At 38.4% G+C, this 19,994-nt stretch overlaps 1 protein-coding gene across 3 annotated transcripts in view; it reads right to left on the bottom strand.

Annotated features, from left to right (window-relative positions):
• Positions 1 to 19,735, bottom strand: part of kctd13 (potassium channel tetramerization domain containing 13) — a 36,810-nt gene extending 17,075 nt beyond the window's left edge. Inside the window, exons 1-2 of one of the 3 annotated variants that reach the window (XM_020050590.3) lie at positions 19,483 to 19,735; positions 7,078 to 7,339 (exon numbers count right to left, since the gene is read on the bottom strand). In XM_020050590.3, the coding sequence (XP_019906149.1) occupies positions 7,078 to 7,339; positions 19,483 to 19,503 (283 nt within the window). In that variant the 5' untranslated portion in view covers positions 19,504 to 19,735. Of the gene's footprint in view, positions 1 to 7,077; positions 7,340 to 18,685; positions 18,937 to 19,107; positions 19,407 to 19,482 lie in introns of those variants that run through there. The other 2 variants (XM_010866830.4, XM_020050591.3) reach the window with 2 other exon arrangements.
• Positions 19,736 to 19,994: the final 259 nt, after the last annotated feature.

The following is a 19,994-nucleotide window of genomic DNA, read 5'->3' as shown; positions in this document are numbered from 1 at the left end:
CAAATTATGATAAAGTTATTATAACAGCCGATTTTAATCTACATTTTGAAAATCCTGACAGATAAAGTGATAGAGTTTTTAGAGGTTTGAAATTCAATAGATTTTATTCAATATGTCAGTGAGCCCACCCACAACTGTAGTCATAAGCTAGACTTGGTGATTTCACAAGGGCTAAATATTGTCTATTGTTGATGTAGATTTGTCTGACCACTTTTGTATATTCTTTTACTGCTCTGACCCCCACCATACAAAGCACTGAAGAACATAGATAATATTAATAGATTTGCACTCAAGACTTCCACATGAAAGGAAGTGTCTTTAACCACTACGTCACGACATTACTCTTTTCAGCAGTCGCTAGACTCCATTGAGGATTGTGTTAAGCTGACTAACGTTTACCTCCACCAGAGCATCTATGAACTGTGGCTTTTGCCACTGGCCGTTTTAACAGCTTATTAGCCTGTAATAGGGTTACTAGTATCTACTAACATCCTAGGAATAATCATAAGAAATGAGAAATTCCTAGCAAGACTGAATATGAACTTTTCCATGCCAGAAACAGTTACAATATAACCGTATACAGTTTAAGTTAAGGCTTACCATAACGTAACTAATGTATGTAGTAGCCAGCAAATGTGTTTGTCTATCCTGACCCAAAACGCATGCATGGGTGAGTACTTCGAAAATCCACCAGAAACAGTCGCAATATAACCGTAACCGTTCTATACGGAACAATTCATAATGCGTACTTGGCTTCACATGTGAAGAGATATGAACTCGGGACCTATAGTTTGCAGGTCCGCTTCTATAACCACTATGCTATTTAACAAGGTATACTCAGTCACTCACTCAGTAAGTAAGAGACATTCACTCTTCTTGACCGACTCCGCTTACGTGGTCCGGCAAAAACAGAAACCTCTTTGGAGGAATGAAAAAACTGAAGCAAGGCTGAACAGACATTGAGAAAGTCAAAATTACAAGTCCACCTTGATATTTTGAAAGAAAACATCTCTCTCTTTATAATAAGGCAATTAAGAAAGCTAGAGAAAATAATTTCTCCAAATTAATCTCTGATAACCATAATAATCCAAGGGTTCTTTGTGCAACACCTTAAGAAGAATATCTGATAAGGCTCACCCTCTGTCTCTATTTTCTCCGATACCAATGCAGAATCTTCATGGACATTTGTCCTAGTTGACATAGAGATGTTAAATTAGGTAGCATCAACCCCAAGTCATCTACCTGTTCTCTTGACCCTATCCCTACAACCTTGGTTAAAATGTTTTTAACTGCATAGATGAGGACATACTAACATTTGTCAACAACTCTTTTTACAGGCACTTTTCCTACTGCACTTACAACTGCCTTTGACACCACCGATCACTAAATATTTGTAAGCAGCCTTCAAAATCAGGTTGGTCTATCTGGTTCAGATTTAAACTGGTTTAAGACGCACCTCTTAAACCAGTTCCACAAGGTTCGATCTTGGATCCTATACTGTTCAACCTACGCATGCTTCTTCTAGATAACCTAATTAGAAAGTATGGTACACATTTTCACAACTACACTGATGACACACAACTTTCCGTCTCTGCATCCCCTGATAACTTTAGCCCCATTGACACACTGATTAAAATCAACCGGTAGTCCAACTGACCTGACCACCGGTGTACAAGTATCTCTTATGTGCTTCCCTATAGGGTTGTAAGGAATTAGAGATAAATTGCAAGATGGCAGAACAATGACCTCAGTAAAAAGGTGGTTAATGTAAGTCCATTGGACAATAGAAGGTATCTCTTTGTCACACACACAAACACACAGTGAAAGATAATCCATATAGTGTCAATTCATGTGGGAAAATAGAAGGTTTAGCCTCAAGACTCTACACCAAAATTTGCCCTATGCAGATTGCCTTAACAGGAAAAACTAGACGTAGTGAGGTGGAACATGGCTTGAGAATTACTCACTAGTGTATCAAGAATCCATAGTGACCATGTCTGACCTTTCCAGTTCATAATTGGTGACAAACAGCTCCAGAAATAAATAAGAGACCACTGCAACTTTTTCTTTCTTTTCCAAAAAATTATCTTAATTCTTTCCAGAACTGTATTTCACTATCCTTGCCATATAGGAGGAACCCATCCCATTGTGGTGTGCAACTATATTTATTATCATCATCATCTCAGGTAGGAAAAACCCTATTGTTTTTGTTAGTATTATTATGAAAATTATTATTATTATTTATTATTCTTGGCACCTAAAATGATTAACTCAAAGGGTCCATGGTAAAAAATGCTCGAAACTTGCATACTGTTAAAATAGTCCATGTGTAACAACCATACAGACCCCCTCCCCCCAATTCCTCCACAAGGAGCACTACAGTACATGATTTAATTAGCTAATTTCAAAATGATGCCATTTGCACCCTATTTGATATTTTTTGTACCTGCCTCATTTCTCATGCTAAACAAAACATTTTCAAGAACCCATAAAGTCCGCCATGATGGATTTCTGTACAATGAAAATGTGTCCAAAACTAAAAAAATCTCCTCATGAACCATAAATACAATTGACCTGTCCTTTGGCATACAGGTGTCTTATACATGCCTCCTGTTATAGAAATTTACTGAGCTGGTATTGATAAATAATTTATTAAGTATACCATTGTACAGGAGAGTGAAAAATCACTAGCTACCTACTGCGTTGATAGTAAAGTACTAAGTTCATGTATTTAGACAGTAGGAAAATGCAAGACGCGCTAATACAGAGTTAAACTAATCAAAGGAACTAGACTAGGCTGATTGAGACCATAGTCATGTTGCTCAAAAGTCAGTTATTTTGTAACATGCCCATACAAAAGGTGGTGTTTCTGAACTGTATGGAAGACAGACTAGCACTGATCTTGTGTTAGTGTCTTTCTATCTCTATTTGCAAATATTAATAAACTGTATTTGTGTTAGAGTATTTTGATCTCTACCTTACTTGCCTTAAAGGGTTCACTATGTATGCACAATGTGCATGTGTGCAATTCTTTATTGGAACAATAACTATTCACTTCATATATATTGCATACCCAGATACCACACCACAGAGGTGGGGGACTCGAGTCACATGACTTGACTCGAGTCTCAATTTTCAGGACTTGTGACTTGCTTGATTAAAGTATGAAAATGACTTGACTTGACTTTGACTTGAGAACAAGTTACTTGAGACTTGACTTGAAGTGGAAGACTCGACAATGACTTGAACTTATAATAAACAAACAGCAATAAAATTATTTTATATGTTGTGACATCAGCACCACTAATCAGCGTATGTGCCTTTAACGCTGCACAATTCAAACCGCGCCAAACATGGCAGACAGTAACGTTAGTCGAGCTCCACAAATAGTATCGTTTGTATACAAGGACTTTGAACTGGACCGTGTGAATAAAAAAAGATTTGCCTGATGCAAAATATGCAACAACGTCAAATTTCATTCGTCATTTTAAAAACCACAAGGGAAGGTAAGAAAGTAATCTCTTTATATTCAGTTTCACTAAGATCTATAACGATTAAGTTACTAATGTAATGAATTAATCTTTTGTTTGTCATAATTTGGCCTTGGTTGCATATTATATTGGATTTTTTTCTTGTTAGAAATGTGACCATTATCATTACTGAATATGTCTGGTAAATAGATGTAAGGGCATTTGACTATAACAGTGACATAGCCTGAATTTTAATGTTGATGGGCATCTTAAAATGAGCGGGCATGTATATTATTACACGTAGGCTATAATGTCTGTATTAAATGTGCGCATTTTCAAGTGTTTGTGGACTGCATGTGGAAACTAAAAAGCATTGTGCTTACACCATAACAGTTAACTTTACTGCATGAAAGGCTAACATGGAGGCGCCGATGTGATTACTAGCACCTAAACATTTCAAAGAGGATTTTTTACTCATACAGACAAGAATAATTACAGCGTAATTACATATTAGGCAGTTTTTCAGTCACAATAATTAGTTTCTAAGGTTGTTTTTATTAGCCCTTATTACATGGATTGGCTGAATTCCAGTGCAGAATGCGTGTTATTTCTTGAAAAAGAGAGCGTTGTTATGGACGCAGCAGGATTCTAACCAGAGACGGAACGGACTATTTTCTTTAGAGGAAGCAATACAATAATTTTTAAATCAATAAATTCCTTTTGAAATCAATATTTTGTGTCAAATTATTGATTTATTTGGTAGGTAGCCATGTAATAAGCAGGATAAGGTATAGCGAGGCGGTTGTTATAGCGAATACAACCCCTTCAGGCTGATTCAAGATCCCTCCGCTTCGTCCCCCCAAAAAATTGTACCACGGAGGAGTAAAATATTTGATTTTGAAATCGAGCTTCGCACCCAGCGCACATCAGAAACAGAGGACAGTGTGTGTGTGTGTTCATCTCTTTAGTACTGTGCCTTGACTTGAAACTTATAAGGACTCGACTTGACTTGCTTAGGGTGAACCCTTGACTTGACTTGTTTGATTTATCTGAACTGTGACTTGAGACTTGACTCGAGACTTGATGGTTAAGACATGGGATCTACTCGCCAGTATATTTTCAGACTCTAGGCCATGCTTCTGAACAGGGCTAACTTCTGAACAGGTCCTATCGCAAAATGTTGGTTTGGCTTTTTTTATTTCATGAAGGTCCAGATTCAGAGCTTTGTAATGGTTAAGGGAAAGAGATGTTGTTTCAGTAGTTGATAATCTGCTCAACGTAGTTCTGAGAAAAGACGCTTGAAAGATTCACACCTGCCAGAGAGCTGGTCTTTGTTTATGCCCATTCAGCGGAGTTCACACCCTCTTAGGCCTTAAACCCACCCAGCCATTTAACTATTCAAATGGGTACACTCTGGCCTTGTGCTAAACTGGTCTGGTTGGTCTCTAACACATACTATATAAAACCAAATTAAAATTCTCATGGACTTGATACATCAAGTATAAACAGTACAGTGAAAGGTAAAATAGCTTAGCAGCAGGATTCATAATAAATAGTAGCAGCAATGCAGATAGTTGGAGTGCAGGTGGACTAGGATTAGGCATAATCACACACACCTGGATGAATGACTGGTCAAACAGGTAGCTTATTATCAAACTAAGTGCCTTGCTCACTTTTGTGAAAAGCTAGCTACCCAACGAAGAAGATAAAATCTAGGAAATGTTAGCTAGCTGGTAAGTTAATGTTCTTACCTAGCTAGCTAACGTTAAGCGTACCATCAGTAGCTATAGCTAGATAACTAGTAATTAACGACTAACAACTTTTTGAAAAGGAATCATCTATAGGCAGTTAGCTAATGTTCGACTTACCCGTTTACATGAAGCAATGTTTTTTACGGCAGTCTGAATATCCTCTGATTACATACAAAGTCCTTTGTTGTTTGCGTTTAGTCTGGGTACCTCATTTAAAACCAGTCTTTTCGCTACAGTTCACACTCAAGGCATTCAATACTTCAAGAATCTATGCATCTTTCATTGTTGCGATCATAACTACCATGGTTGTCCTTTTCTTGTGAATGTAATCTGTGCACAGTTGTTATATAAGACGAGACTAGGTTTAAGTTTTAAATTTTATTCGTATTTACACTTTGCATACCAGTTTGTTATTAAGTCACATGAAAGTTCAAGAAGGCATTTCTGCAAAAAAGACAATGTCCCAGAACACGTTTTTCTTCTTTAAAACGGGTTTCATACACATTTCTCTCTTTTTTGTACAGTTTCAACAGTGTTCTACTTCCTGTTGTTTTTATCATTTCATTGTTTAATAAATATCTGCTTCCCTCTATGCTCATTGTCCTTTGCCTCATACATCTCCACATACAGTGTGATCCGGAAGAATATGTTGAACAATGATATATACATTGTTAATTATATGATGTTTCACAAAAACATCTTGCTCTCAACATATATCTGACACGGTCTCATTCTGTTACCTTTTGCTCAAAATACCACTCCCTCACTTACATCCACTTGCAACAATAGCCCATAGACGTAGCTCTGCCTTAACACTGCCTCTTTCACTCTGTGCTTGTCTGTCTATTGTCTTAAGCAGTAATCTGTGGCTCAGAGGTCTATACGACCACATGTGGACACAAATGTCCCTTACCTGAACATTTCCTTATACTTACCATATTGACACGCTATGCCAGCACTTTGTATATACTCAACATGCTTCTATGCGGTCTCTCTCTTTGACACATATACAGGCACACACATTGTTGAGTCAGAGGTATATATGACTACAAAAATATACAGCGCGAGTTTTAACATACCAGACCATTTTCCTATACCCCTTCCCCCTTCCATTGTTGCTATGCAACTATATTTTTTGTTGTTATTAAAGTGCACTTTCCTAGAATGACTTGCACAATTCTGACAGACAGCCAGAGCCTTAGCTAATTTGCCATTATTTCATGGCAGTTTACAAAATAGGTACTTTGAATTTTTAATGATTAATATTTAATAAAAAGAAAGTATTCATTTTGGTTATTTATATTTGTTTAAAAAATCAATTCATTGTAATGTTTTGGGCCTGGATGTCAATGTTAAACATTAATCTTTGATAATCTAGCATGTTAGATGAGCTAGAGGGTTTCCTGTGCAGTTCAATGTATTATTTCTCAGAGAATCTGACTTGATATTGGTATTTCAATAATCCATTATATAAAAAATAAATCAAACTAGAATCAAATCATGATCTTGTGAACAGAAATCGAATCTCTTACTTTCATGAACGCTATTTTTGCTTTGAAACCACCGAAAGGTGCGTTATTCAGTTTTTGTTGCTATTGCGAAGTCAAGTCAAGATCTTGACCAGGAAGAACAGCGAACATTTTAAACGGAAAGCTTCCTATTCACGCCATTCCCTTTCCCTTTCGCCCAATAAAAATGTGTGATCGGTTACTCAAAAGACAACATCAGTTTGAAGTATTACCATTGAAGTGTGAAGACTTGGAAATGAACAAAAAACAAAGAATGTGATACAAGTTTAACTGAGAAAAATGTGTAGACTTTACAAGGTTAAAGATAATACACAGGTCAAAACTTACCCTCCGAATCTATGGTGACCTCATCTCCTCCATTGCACATGCTCCTTAGTAGGCTGTCTTCTTTACTCAGGGTCTGTACAGTGGTGTAATGCAGTGAGCCCCCAACATTCAGCTTCACATATTTACTTCCCACAAGACACCCTACACCCGCCTCCTCCTCACTGCCCCGGCCAGAAGACTGGGTGGTGGGGATACAGGCAGCTGCTGCACTCCCTGCAGAAGCCTCAGCAGACATCAGGCGTGCTTGCAGTTTCAGATGGTCCTGTTGTAAAAACAGGATTACACAGTTGCTGGTAGTAATTTCAAAAGAATGATTAAAAACAAATAACTACTGACATTCTAAAAAGTAGAATGGGAAAAATAGCTAAAATTTGTGTAGTATGTTGGTATACTAGGTACAGTTATGCCTCGTTTCCACAGGAGTTGAAATGATCTAAGGTGGTTAAAAACAGAGTTTATTATACGTTTAGAGCAAATATTAGCATAATTCACCGGTGTAGTCCTGGTATCGGGGTAAAGCACTAGTGGAAATGAGGCATTCAGTCCGGAAATACTTGGACACATGACAAAATGTTGTCTCTGTACTCCACCACACAGGATTTGAAATGAACGTAATTGGAGCCCCAGAAATAATCGGTAATTAAGTGTTATCTTCACCAATTGAAACCCATGCACGATAGAGTGGAGATCAAGTGACTCGGCCATTGCAGAATAATCCACTTCTTTGCCTTAAAAAAAACTGTCGCAGTATGTTTGCTTTTGCAGTAGGTTGCTTTCACAGTATGTTTTGGATCATTGTCCATCTGTAAAGTGATGCGCCGTCCAATCAACTTCGCTGAATTGGGCAGAATCTGAACAGACAATATATCTCTAGACACTTCAGAATTCATCTGTCTTTTTGTGTGTGGGGGTCACCAGTGTTCTTTTTTTCTCAGAATGTACCAAACAAGCGTGCCGCACAAGCCCTGAAAAGTGAAGCCAAAACGTCTCGATCGCCCCCTGGTGAGTGGTCCCAGTATAGGTCATAAACCCCGCCCTCCCCATGTTATTCAATGGGACGCGAGACCAACTAAACAATTAAATTACCCTTCAAATATCTTTTTTCCGAAGCTGGTTTCTGTCATTTACTGTAGTTTGTATCACGCTAATAAATTCAAGAGTTTGTTTTTAAAATAAGTTTGTTTTTAGTTAGTTATTTAATGCTCTAAAAACGGTGGTGTGACGTCGTGATTCACAGCTGTGATTGACAGCTATCTGAGCCGAGGAGCCACTGAATCTTCGGAGGACTGAGGAGATTGGAACTTTACATTTAATCTCTAAATTTCTATAATTGATATAATTTCACACGGACATAATGTGCTAACCGATCTGGCATTTCCAATCGATCTTTGAATTTTTTTCGGTAAGTTAAATTTATAAGCTATTTAATTAGTAAATAAATGTAATGGGCTAGCTAACGTTAGCTAAAAGACAACAAGCCTCGTTAATAGCCATGTTAATAGCTAGCAGGTGATCGTTAGCTAGAAATTACCAATTATTTTTGTATTAGGCCTATTCTAAATTAAGGTTAAACATGATGTAAGTTAGGCTATAACATATCGTCTATGTTTAACAAGCAAAGGTTGTACTGTACTTGGACTTGCGATTGATTACGGTATGCGCATTCTGCAAGGGAGAGTGAGGGCGGGGCACAGGGCTGGGGCCGTTGATTTCGCGGCTTTACGGCTTTACTTCCTTCTCGCTACTGCGCATAACTACTGCGCAGAACTACTGCGCAGAACTGGTCCCAAGATCGCTATCTGCGCAGAGACAAGTCCAAGATGTCAGCGCCGTATCAGGACACTGGTGGCTTCATTTTTCACCAATGGAAAAGAGTGAAAGGGCGTCGTCCATTATTTATACAGTCTATGGTACCAAACTGTTGTTTTGGCCACTCCTAATGTTCCTTTTATCTCACTGATGGATTTTTTTTTTTGCAGCCTAAAGATGGCCTGTTTCACTTGCTTTGACGGCATTTTGTGGGTTCACATCAATAGCTTCCAAATGCGAATGCCAGACCAGGAATCAACTCCAGACCGTTTACCTGCTTAATTGATGAAGAAAAAAAGGAGGAATAGGCCAGACCTATCCATGAAACCCCTTTTGAGGCAATTGTCCAATTACCTTTGGACCCTTGAAAAAGAGGGGGCTACATATTAAAAGTTTATTTTCTAAACACTTCCTCCAATTTGGATGCGAATACCCTCAAATTAATGCTAAGAGACTGGCCATATTAATTAACTGTAACTTTAATATATTTTGGTAAACAGCCAAAATAACAAAACGTGAGTGTCCAAACATTTCCGGACCTAATTGTGACAGAAATCCTGAACAGGGGTGTATGTCGCATGTCACTACTTTTCAGGAGATTTTAAAGAAGAAAAACATGTTCTGGGACATTGTCTTTTTTGCAGAAATGCCTTCTTGGAGATTTGAACTTTCATGTGACTTAAGAACAAACTGGTATGCAAAGTGCAAATACGAATACAATTTAAAACTCAAACCCTTGTTTAACCAGTGAAAAATACAGGACTTTTGCTAGACATGATTGGCTGAGATAATGAAGGGGCTGGACATACTGAGTTCTGATTGGTCTGCCAAGTCACGACTTGTGTCGTAACACCCGTATTTGTTTAATAGTATTGCAACCCAGGGTTTTTCAAAAAGTGAACCACATCACTGTCCTGAATTAAGCTGGTGTTATCAACAAATCTCAAGTTGTGAGATACTACTTTCTGGAGTATAATGATGCCATGACTCAGAAGATGAACCAGACTTTGATACTGTTCAGGCAACATTTTGGCATTTCTTTGCAGTGCCAATAGTTTAAAGAAAATGCTGGCTTGTCTTGTATAGAACAACTGTCCACGGATTACATACAAGCAAAGGACAACCATAGCAGTTATGATAGCGATAATGAAAGATGAATAGGTTTTTGGAGTATTGAACGCCTTGAGTGCAAACGGTAGCGAAGAAACAAGGTCAACAGACTAAACGCAAACAACAAAGGACTTTGTATGTAATCAGAAGATATTCAGTCTGCCGCGATACATACCTACATGTACACGGTTAAGTCGAAACGTTAGCTAACTGCCTCATGTCCACTGAACTCATGTCCACTGTGAAATGTAATTAATTTGCGTGTTTCTTTAGTGAAAAAATTTGAAGTATTAGACGGAGCATCAGAAATACAGTCTAACGAGAACTCTGTACCGTCACCACGACAACTTGGTTATTATGTTGCATTTTAATACAACTGATAAAAAATCCTTAGAAGAAACAGTTCAACATCTTAAAGCTTCCACTTGCCGTCGACACACTGCCATCAGACAAAAAAATGTACTCTATAACAATGGACCTACAGCAAATAGTTAATAGCTCTCTGCAATCAGGCATTTCCCCAACGTCTCTAAAAACAGCTGCCATTAAGCCCCTATTAAAAAAGAGAACACTGGATGCATCTATAATGAACAACTATAGACCTGTATCAAATCTCTCTTTTATAACCAAGATCATTGAGAAGGTCGTCTTCAATGAACTCAGCAATTTAGCGACCTCAAGCGGTCTCTAAGACAGATTTCAGGTTTCCGACATCACCACAGTACTGAAACGGTTTTTAATGATATATGCCTGAATACTGATTCTGATAAAATGACAGTTCTGGTTCTATTAGATCTCAGTGCAGCATTTGATACTGTAGATCATAGAACACTTATAGATTGGTTAGGACTCTCCGGGACAGTCCTTGATTGGTTCAGATCTTATCTAGATGGCCGGAGTTACTTTGTCACCATTCGTAATCATGAATCTGATAGGGTGGCTATGACATGCAGAGTTCCACAGGGATCAGTTCTCAGACTGCTTCTGTTCAATCTCTATATGCTACCTCTGGGCCAAATTCTACAGAACAACAACATTAACCTCCATAGCTATGCCAATGATACTCAAATATATGGCTCTCGAACCATATGACAACAGCTCGATAGACACTGCATTACTGTATAGAGCACAAATACCTGGATGAAGCAAAATTGTCTACAATTAAACCAAGATAAAAAGAGATTAGTGTGTTTGGCAACAAAAATAAAAGAACATGTATTAGTAAAGAGCTGGATTCTCGGGCCCTTAAAACCAGGGATCAGGTGCGTAGTCTTGGTGTTTTGATTGACTCAGACCTCACATTTAACAGTCCTATCAAAGCGTTCACCAAAACAACATTCTATCATCTAAAAGATATAGCCAGAATCAAAGGCTTGGTGTCCCAAAAAGACCAAGAGAAGCTCATCCATGCTTTTATCTCTAGGAGGGTAGACTACTGTAATGGCCTCTTAACTGGACTCCCGAAAAAGACTGTAAAACAACTGCAGCTCATTCAGAATTCTGCTGCTAGAAAGTTAACCAGGATCAAGAGAACAGAGCACATCACTCTGGTTCTTAAATCTTTGCACTGACTTCCAGTCAGTTACAGAATAGATTTCCAAGTGGTGCTTTTAGTTTATAAATCTCTGAATGGTTTAGTACCCGAATACATTTCTGATATGTTTGCAGAATATAAACCGAGCAGGGCTCTTAGATTCCATTAACACAGGTCAGCTAGTAGAGCCCAAACTAAAGATGGAGAAGCTGCTTTTAGCACTTATGCTGTACAATACTGGAATAAACTACCAGAAGATCTTAGACATGCCCCAAACGTATCAATTTTTTAATTCAGGTTAAAAACACTTCTCATGTGCCTATGACTGAGCACTTAAACTTAACCACACTGTTTAGCCTTATAGCTTCCCACTTTTAATCTTTTGTTTTCTTATTGTATTTTTTATTATTATGATGCATTAATTAACAACATTAACTTACCAGCTAGCTAACATTTCCTGGTTTCTGTCTTATTCGTTGGGTAGCTAGCTTTTCTTCACAAAAGTGAGCAAGTCACTTAGTTTGATATAAGCTAACTAATAGACCGGTCATTCATCCAGGTGTGAGTGATTAGGCATAATCTATACCCTATAACTACCCAGTGGCTGTCCACCTGCACTCAAACTATCTGCACTTACATTGCTGCTATTATTTATTATGAATCCTGCCGCTAAGCTACTTTACCTTTCACTGTACTGTTTATACCTGATGTATCAAGTCCATGTGAAAACATTTTTATTTTATTATTTTATTGGGTTTAATATAGTATGTGTTTATTAGAGACCAACCAGACCAGTTTATCACCAGGCCAAAATGTCCCCATTTGAATACTTAAATAGTTGGGTGGGGTTAAGGCCTAAGAGGGTGTGAACTACGCTGAATGGGCGTAAACAAAGACCACGGGGGTAGTCCATCAACAGCGCTAATGAAATCTGCGCTTAACTGAAAAGGCCCGGTTTGAATGAACGCCAACTTCCACTTAAGGCTCAAGCCTTTCCATTAACACAATCTAGCCGTGTCTTGTCAACGTTAACTCAAACCAAGCTTGAACAAGCTTGCATTGTGCACACGCACGGAGCACATAAGCAGCTCAAAACAAGCGATCATCGAAATAAAGAAACTATTTTACAAAAAAGACAAAAAAAATAGAGCAGTAATCTTCTCAACAGCGGACTAAACCCTACTGAAGGGACTTTATGAAGAATGTAAAGGAGTCATCGCCAAAAAGGGCAATACTGCTGCAAATAACATGGCAAGGGAGACAGCTTTACAAAGGATTGCAGATTTACAGACTGAATGCATAAGTCATACTAGCCTACTTATTGTTAATAAATAAACATTCAGATCACTAGATAAGACTGGCTATATTATCAGGCAATATCAGATTTATGATCAATCAAAATTAATTAAGCTAACATGTAAACTGACATAACTACAATGCATTTACGGTTAATTAGCCTAATTCGGTGAGGCTTGAAGCCGAAATTGCTGCAGTGGTGTCTTTCAAAATGTAAATTCCAGTTCAGAATCAACATTGCTCACATTCCAGAATAATATTTTTTACCTTGGGTCTGACATTGGGTGACGTTTCAAACCTGGTTTTGCATAGGCCTTCTGCAGCTACATGTTAGTGCTATGACATACTTGGTTAAGAAAGGAAATACAAGATTTTTTTCTGATTGATCTGTGCTGATAAGGTAAAGTTAAACATTATCTCTGTGCAGTAGTTACTACTTCCCAGAAAGCAAAAAATATCCGCACAGCTTCTTTTTGCCGCCGGCCCTAAGCTGTTGGCTATAGGTGCGTCCTGCTGGCGGGGATGAAACGTTTGCCGCCGAATACGTCACTCCCATTTCTTGCGAGATGCCGCCGGCAATCAGCCGGCGGTCTGACTTCTTCATTTTCTCTGGCGGTTGCCTGGGTCTAATGTACCGCGGTCGTCCGGCGGCAAGACGCTTTTAAATACAAGGTTACTCTCAAAATCGACCGGCCATGTTGGTTTGGACACACATTCACATCAGTTCGTCGCTCAATCGCGAGTTACAGCCTGCAGCTTGCTAGCTAGCAAAGTCATCGACTACCTTTGTTTAAGTAAGTACATGTTTCCTTTTTGTGTAACGCAATATTATGTTTACATTGTTTGTTTATATATTTAAAATGTGTAGTCATCTTTGTTCTTGAGTAACTAGCTAAAGTAGCCTTGTTTACGCAATGTTGCTAGTGCATGTAGAATTTTAACGAGCTATAATAGGTAGCAAAAGCTTTACATCTAGAAAGACTAAGTTTAACTTTTAGTGTTTTCTTACAAAAATAATGATGTATATATGTTGTTGAAAAGTATGCTGCTAGTCCAGTAGCTAGAGTGGCTAGTAAGTGTTAGCTAGCACATGCTGTTTTGCCTTTGTTACAGTACACACTGTGGCTAGCAAGTTTTGTGCTGTGTTGCTACTGTACTGCATTTAAGGCGATTATGATTTCTAATTCTCTGAACTGCTGTACTTTTTATGTTTGAGGAAAATTCTGTGTTCACTTGAATCACAACACTCGGTGAATACATTTTATTTTTAACAATTTCACTGTTCCACATTTGGCTGATAATGTTTCCCCCCCACAGCATAGCTACTGTATATTCCTAACGTTCACAATCCGGTTTTGTTCACATTTTCTTGCAGATACCTTGGCCAGAACATAACCGGTTATCTTCACATCGATTCCAGAAAACCAGGAAAATGTTGAGCCATCTGTAGACTTCAGAGCTCGTATGTAAAATGTATTGCTGTGATGCTTAATTTGTGACCCTGTAACTAAGCTATACACTTTGTTAGATTTTCAAATTTCTGTTCCCTCTTTCTCAGAACCTGGTTTCTCCCCAGTAATCCAGACTCCACTTCACAGAGCCAAGAGTTTGAGTACAAGTAAGTGATGTTATTTGTGACATTTTTTGTCTTGGAAACTATTGCTTCTATTTAAGATTAGGAATCCTTTTATCCATAATCTGTTTTTCATTAGGGCACTTGACTTTCTGGATAAAAGGTGTCGAGGGTGTTGTACATATCATTCACTTTGCACAGTTCAATTGTTGTTTCATTACTTAATATGCAATCTCTGCAGTGAAATTAAAGTTATGTTTGTTCCCCCAGCTCGTCAAGTACTAAGCTTTACATCACCAGCAGCAAATTTACCCTGGCAGCATATGGGTGAAAACGCTGGAGGTATGTAATACGTTGCGCTAAACTAAGTTTTACATTTAAGTCCAATTCATTAAATGTATGCAATTACTTCAAACATATTTTTACGTCAATGATTATCAATAGGAGAAAGTCTTTGCTTTGTTATTGGCCCTTGGATGCCCCTGGCATCTCGTGTAGAGCACAAAGTTTTCAGCTATGAAGGTATATTCTAGGCCTATGTCTTATTGTTCAGGGTTTTAACAGTATTGAAAATATTGCCTTTAGTAGTTGTTTTTAAAAAAACAATTATGTAGATTTCCAGAGACTCCAGAATGAAAACCAAGCTCTGAGGGAGGAGAACCAAGCCCTGAGGGAATGCAATGACCAAGCAGGTGAGAATGTGCACTCTTTCTTAAATTTTACTTTTTTGTGTGTAATGTAGGTTCAGAATAACCATATGCCTTTGATTTTGTAGCTTCGGATGACAGCGGCTCACTTCAAAAGCAGGTGAAACAAGTAGGGACAATGTTGAAGACGTTTGCTCTCACTGGGCAATCAGGTACAACTTGCAAACAACACCTGTGGTTGTTAGTTTAATACCTGTACATGTAGTAGACCTAGATATAAATGTCGTAGTTTAGTATTTGAGGGACCAGGACTGACTACTTTATTCTTTTATTCTGGGAACCCCTGTAGGTGCGTTACCTGAAAGGAGCATCTGACCGTGAAGGCAGAAAAAGGCGTCGCACAGCTGAGAAGGACCCACAGCCGACCCCTTAAACCTAGGCTGACTACTGACACCCCAGCATCACTGACAACTGGAACACTTTCTTTATCCTGCAGTCAGTAACATCAAGAAGCCAGAAGTGCCAGACTACACTCACCAAATCCACCCTGTTTCTTTTGGTATTTTAACTTTAGTATTGGCTTATTTCATTCCGTCTTAACGATTCTATTATAGTTTGTAAATCCGATTTCATACCTGTTACTTGATATTGCACATTAACTAGTACCAAAATTCTACTTTCATTTCATCAGTGTGCTTAACTGTTATTCTATTAATAATAGCTTGGAAATACTATTTCGTACCTCTGATGCTTGATATTGCACATTACCTGGTACCAAATATTCTACTTACTCTGTTTTTAACATCTGCATTTTTCATTCCATCACAGTGCTTAACTGTTATTCTATTGTTAAATATAGCTTGTAAATCCTTGTGCCACAGGTCAGCATTGCAGTTATAATGGTCTGTTCTACTACTGTTTTTACCTCCGTATTTTTATATAAATATATATGTCAAGTTTTGTTTATCACAGATACAAGAGACACAGATCTTATTGCAGCACGGTGTAAATCTTGTGCTCCAGGTCAGCAATGCCATTATAATGGTCTATTCTACTCTAGAGCTTTCCTCTAAATTATTACCACTTTTCCTATTGTTAGAAATGGCTTGAAAAAGTGATGTTATACCTTGATTTATTTGGTATCCTGCACATTCTTTGGTACCAAATATCACCATTACTTGTTATGTTTACTGGTAATTATTTTCATCCCAGAGCTGACCTCTTTATATTATTAACAATTATAGTGTTTGTGTTATAATTTGCTTGTATGGCTGTTTTTTTTTACCAAAATTTAATTGGAAACCTGCATGTTCTGTAGTGTGTATTTATATGTATATTTTTTTCTGCCTGTTATTTATTTCAGTGATCTGACACATCTTGTTTGAATGACAGTTACTGTACTTTGAAATGTGGAATTAAAACACCAAATGGAAATGTGTCTGGTTTGATCAATCATTATTCTCGATAAACTGCATGCTATAAATATTTTTAAAAAATAAAAATTTAAAAAAATTATATATAAAAGCGGCAGATCTCTCGAAAATAGCGTTTGCCGCGGAAGGTCCGCCTTCTGTATAACGGCGGTTGGCCCACGGGCCGGCCGCAGAACACAGGCGGTAGGAAGGCGGCTGCCGCTTTTAAAAAGCGGCTGCCACTGGCAGTGAGCCGGCAAACGTGTTTGCGTTTAAGACATTCTGACGCTTCTACTGTCTCTGGAGGACCGCCTTCGGTCCGCCGACTCATTGCTATCTGGGTTTGTGTGAGGCACACATTGAAATTGACATTCCTGTGAACAACTGCCAGGGTAACAGGATTTAAATCAAAAGAAGTGTTGACATCCAAACTTATTTGATCTATTTTCACAGATGCGCACATTTAATCCAAATCCAATTATTACTATAGTTACGCTAGCATCTTGTGTCTTCATAAAACATTTTAATTTGTCTGAATTTGTTCCCTTTACTAAAATACAATACTGGACAGCCTTTCTGAAATTACATGTATGAAGTACATGATAAAAATGTACACCATATACTATAAATAAATAGTTAATTATATATATTAAAGGAACCATGGTTCCAAAGTCAACACAAATTAGTCAGACTGGACAAGCCATTTATGATCAATACAAACCAGGGCTGCAATATTCTGCCGTACATCAATACAAACCAGGGCTGCAATATTCTGCCGTACATCAATACAAACCAGGGCTGCAATATTCTGCCGTATCCGTTTTCCTCCACCTGTTTGTTATGCTGCTCAATGGAGCGACTGTTTGCACGGTGAATTTGGGCTGAGACATTTACCCTTCCAAGTAAGCCCAATTTCACAGCATTGTCCAGATGACTCCCGCTGCTCTCATGTTTTGCAGTCCTCTCAGAAAGATGTTTCAAATCTTTGTAACCCGTCCTCGACAAAATACCATCTCTACCAAATAGCAGACATGGAAAACAGAGGAGTGCCGCCTTTTGTATGCTAACTGTTAGCCACTTTTTCTTTAAAAATCACTCCACGTTAAACCTGCCGTTACTTTTACCAGCAGTTTGAGTGATGACAATATCCCATGGCTGATGGGCACCAAGTCGCTTTACTTCAAATTTCTCCTCCAAATTAAGGGTTTCAAACCAGTGCTCAAGTACGAAATCCACTTTATTCATTTTCTCAAGTTAACGGGTGTTTGTGAAGCTAACAAGCTAGCTAAGACAATCTAACCTCCCCGCTCTTCTATCCGACTAATGTTGGTGCCAGACCGACAGACACCCAATCAGGTCTGAAATACAAATTGACAATCTACATTGATCACACTAACATTCTGAGCGTGCGTATTAATATTTTCACACGTACAATGTACATTGCATTGTGAGAGAGGGGCTAGCCCCACATTCACGCTTAGCCTATATGGTCTACTACTGCAAACACGAATCAGCAGAACGCAGTCTGAAGCAGCAAGGCAGGGACCAATGAACATGAAATAAAATCCTAACACAAATGATATGCAATTTAGGAAGATGCTATATTCATAGACTATAAATTATAGGAAGTAATGTTCGAGAAATAAAAATAATTTTGTTGCAGTTCTTTCTGTTGACAACAGGTGGGGCTGGGCCAAAGTTGGCATGTAGTGTTTGTGGATGTGATAGTGGGTGTTGCAAATGCCACATATCAAACAATTATTTTTAGAGGGTTTAGTATATGTATGGAGCTATAATGTTTAATTAGGATAGTCCTAGACTAGTGGTAACAACCAATCACTACTTCGGATATGTTAATGAGCTGGTGGGTTACAGAGCATGCCTGGGTGCATGGGGTTAATATCAACACCTTACACTTTACAGGGTACATAAATGTAATGGCAACAAATGTTGACATTCTACCCTAAAGTGAACGCTTATTGAAAAGGTTACCTTAGCTGTCCCAGTAATTAAATAAATACCTCAGTGGTATTGGATAGTTTTTTTTGGTGACCACTAGATTTTTCTAAAGGTTTGTTGCCCTGAACTAAAACAGCTGATTTATCGATCAAGGAAAATATTATTGGTGAATCAGGAGTGATGGCTCTGGAATAGTTAAATACATGGAAAGGCTCAGGGTCTCCAAGAATAGGCTTGAAAAAATAGAACTAAATTTGGGTGTACCTACCTCGACAGCCAACGCCACGATGTAAAAGCCAACTAGTTGTCACCTACAATAGGCTTCAGCATCCTGTCTATTACTAGGCCAGTATCGTGGAAAGGTAGGACTTGAGCGGATAAAAACGTAAACCCAAGCCAACCATCGATAGCATAGCAAGGACTAAGATTGCCAGACACCTACCAGCTTACGACGTCGGCTAACAAAGTAGCTAATTGACTAGCAACAATCCTCCTACTCGTCCTAGTGTAGCAAACGTGCAGGTTGTTAGTAGATACTTTGTTAGTAACCTAATGCTTGTAACATAAAACAAGGAGCGACACAAAAATGACAGTACATTACCCTCTCCGGATGCCTAGGACAAGTTAAAGCTAGATAACCCGTCTATTATGCTCTACTGCTGGATAGTAGTAGTTGTCAGTGCTACTCACCAGGCTAGCCGGCTTGCTAGTTAACGATTTGCTGTTGTTGGTTCCAAAATACAATGGTAATGTTAGCCAAAAACAACGTAAAAATAAACTACTTAGCTTGTTATTTACAAGAATCAGGAATATAACATTACTGTGGTTAGCAGTTTTTTCATTTTTTAGATAGCTGTCAAGCCAATTTCTTCTAGCCAATGTTTTTTTGACGGTTGGCACGCATTATTAATCGTGTGTTACCGCCACCCACTGTGCTGGAGTGCGGATCCTTGACCAAAGCAACTTGATCTGAATCCATTCAAACCTTAGCCACATCAAACCACATACATTTACTAAAATACTAAAACGCTACTAAAATACCTAATCCACTCATTCATACTACACCTTGTCTATAAGTCCTGTCATCCAAAGAAATGCAAATACAACATTAAATATCTCATGATCTGATGGATATTTAATATTGCCTTCCTGTTAAAAACCTCCACAGCCCTCTCCCTCAAAACGTATTTTGCACTCTGCTCTCTCCCTATTATATTTTCTACATGCAACCACCACATACTGAACCGACTCCCTCTCCTGGCAATAATTACACTCGCCTGTCCCCCACAACTCTCAAAGTATCTTACAGCCTCATGTGTCCCAGCCGAAGGCTCGAAATGATTTACTCATCTTTTCGGCACCGACCTGACATCCTACCCTTTTCCTACAGTACTTTTAACACTAAATAAATGCCTCCCCTCTACTCCCTCTCAAACATTTCCTTCCACCTCTTCCTCCCAATTTAATTAACCGTTTAGTTTCTGCTTTACTCAGTGGAACTTCAAGTTCAGTCCTCTCCTGTCCTAAAGCCCATTTAGCTACAGCATCCACTTCCTCATTCCCTCTTATACCAACAT

This window comes from Esox lucius, chromosome 11 (genome assembly GCF_011004845.1).
Source record: "Esox lucius isolate fEsoLuc1 chromosome 11, fEsoLuc1.pri, whole genome shotgun sequence".
Classification (NCBI taxonomy): Eukaryota; Metazoa; Chordata; class Actinopteri; order Esociformes; family Esocidae; genus Esox; species Esox lucius.
This window is presented reverse-complemented; position numbering and strand designations above follow the sequence as displayed.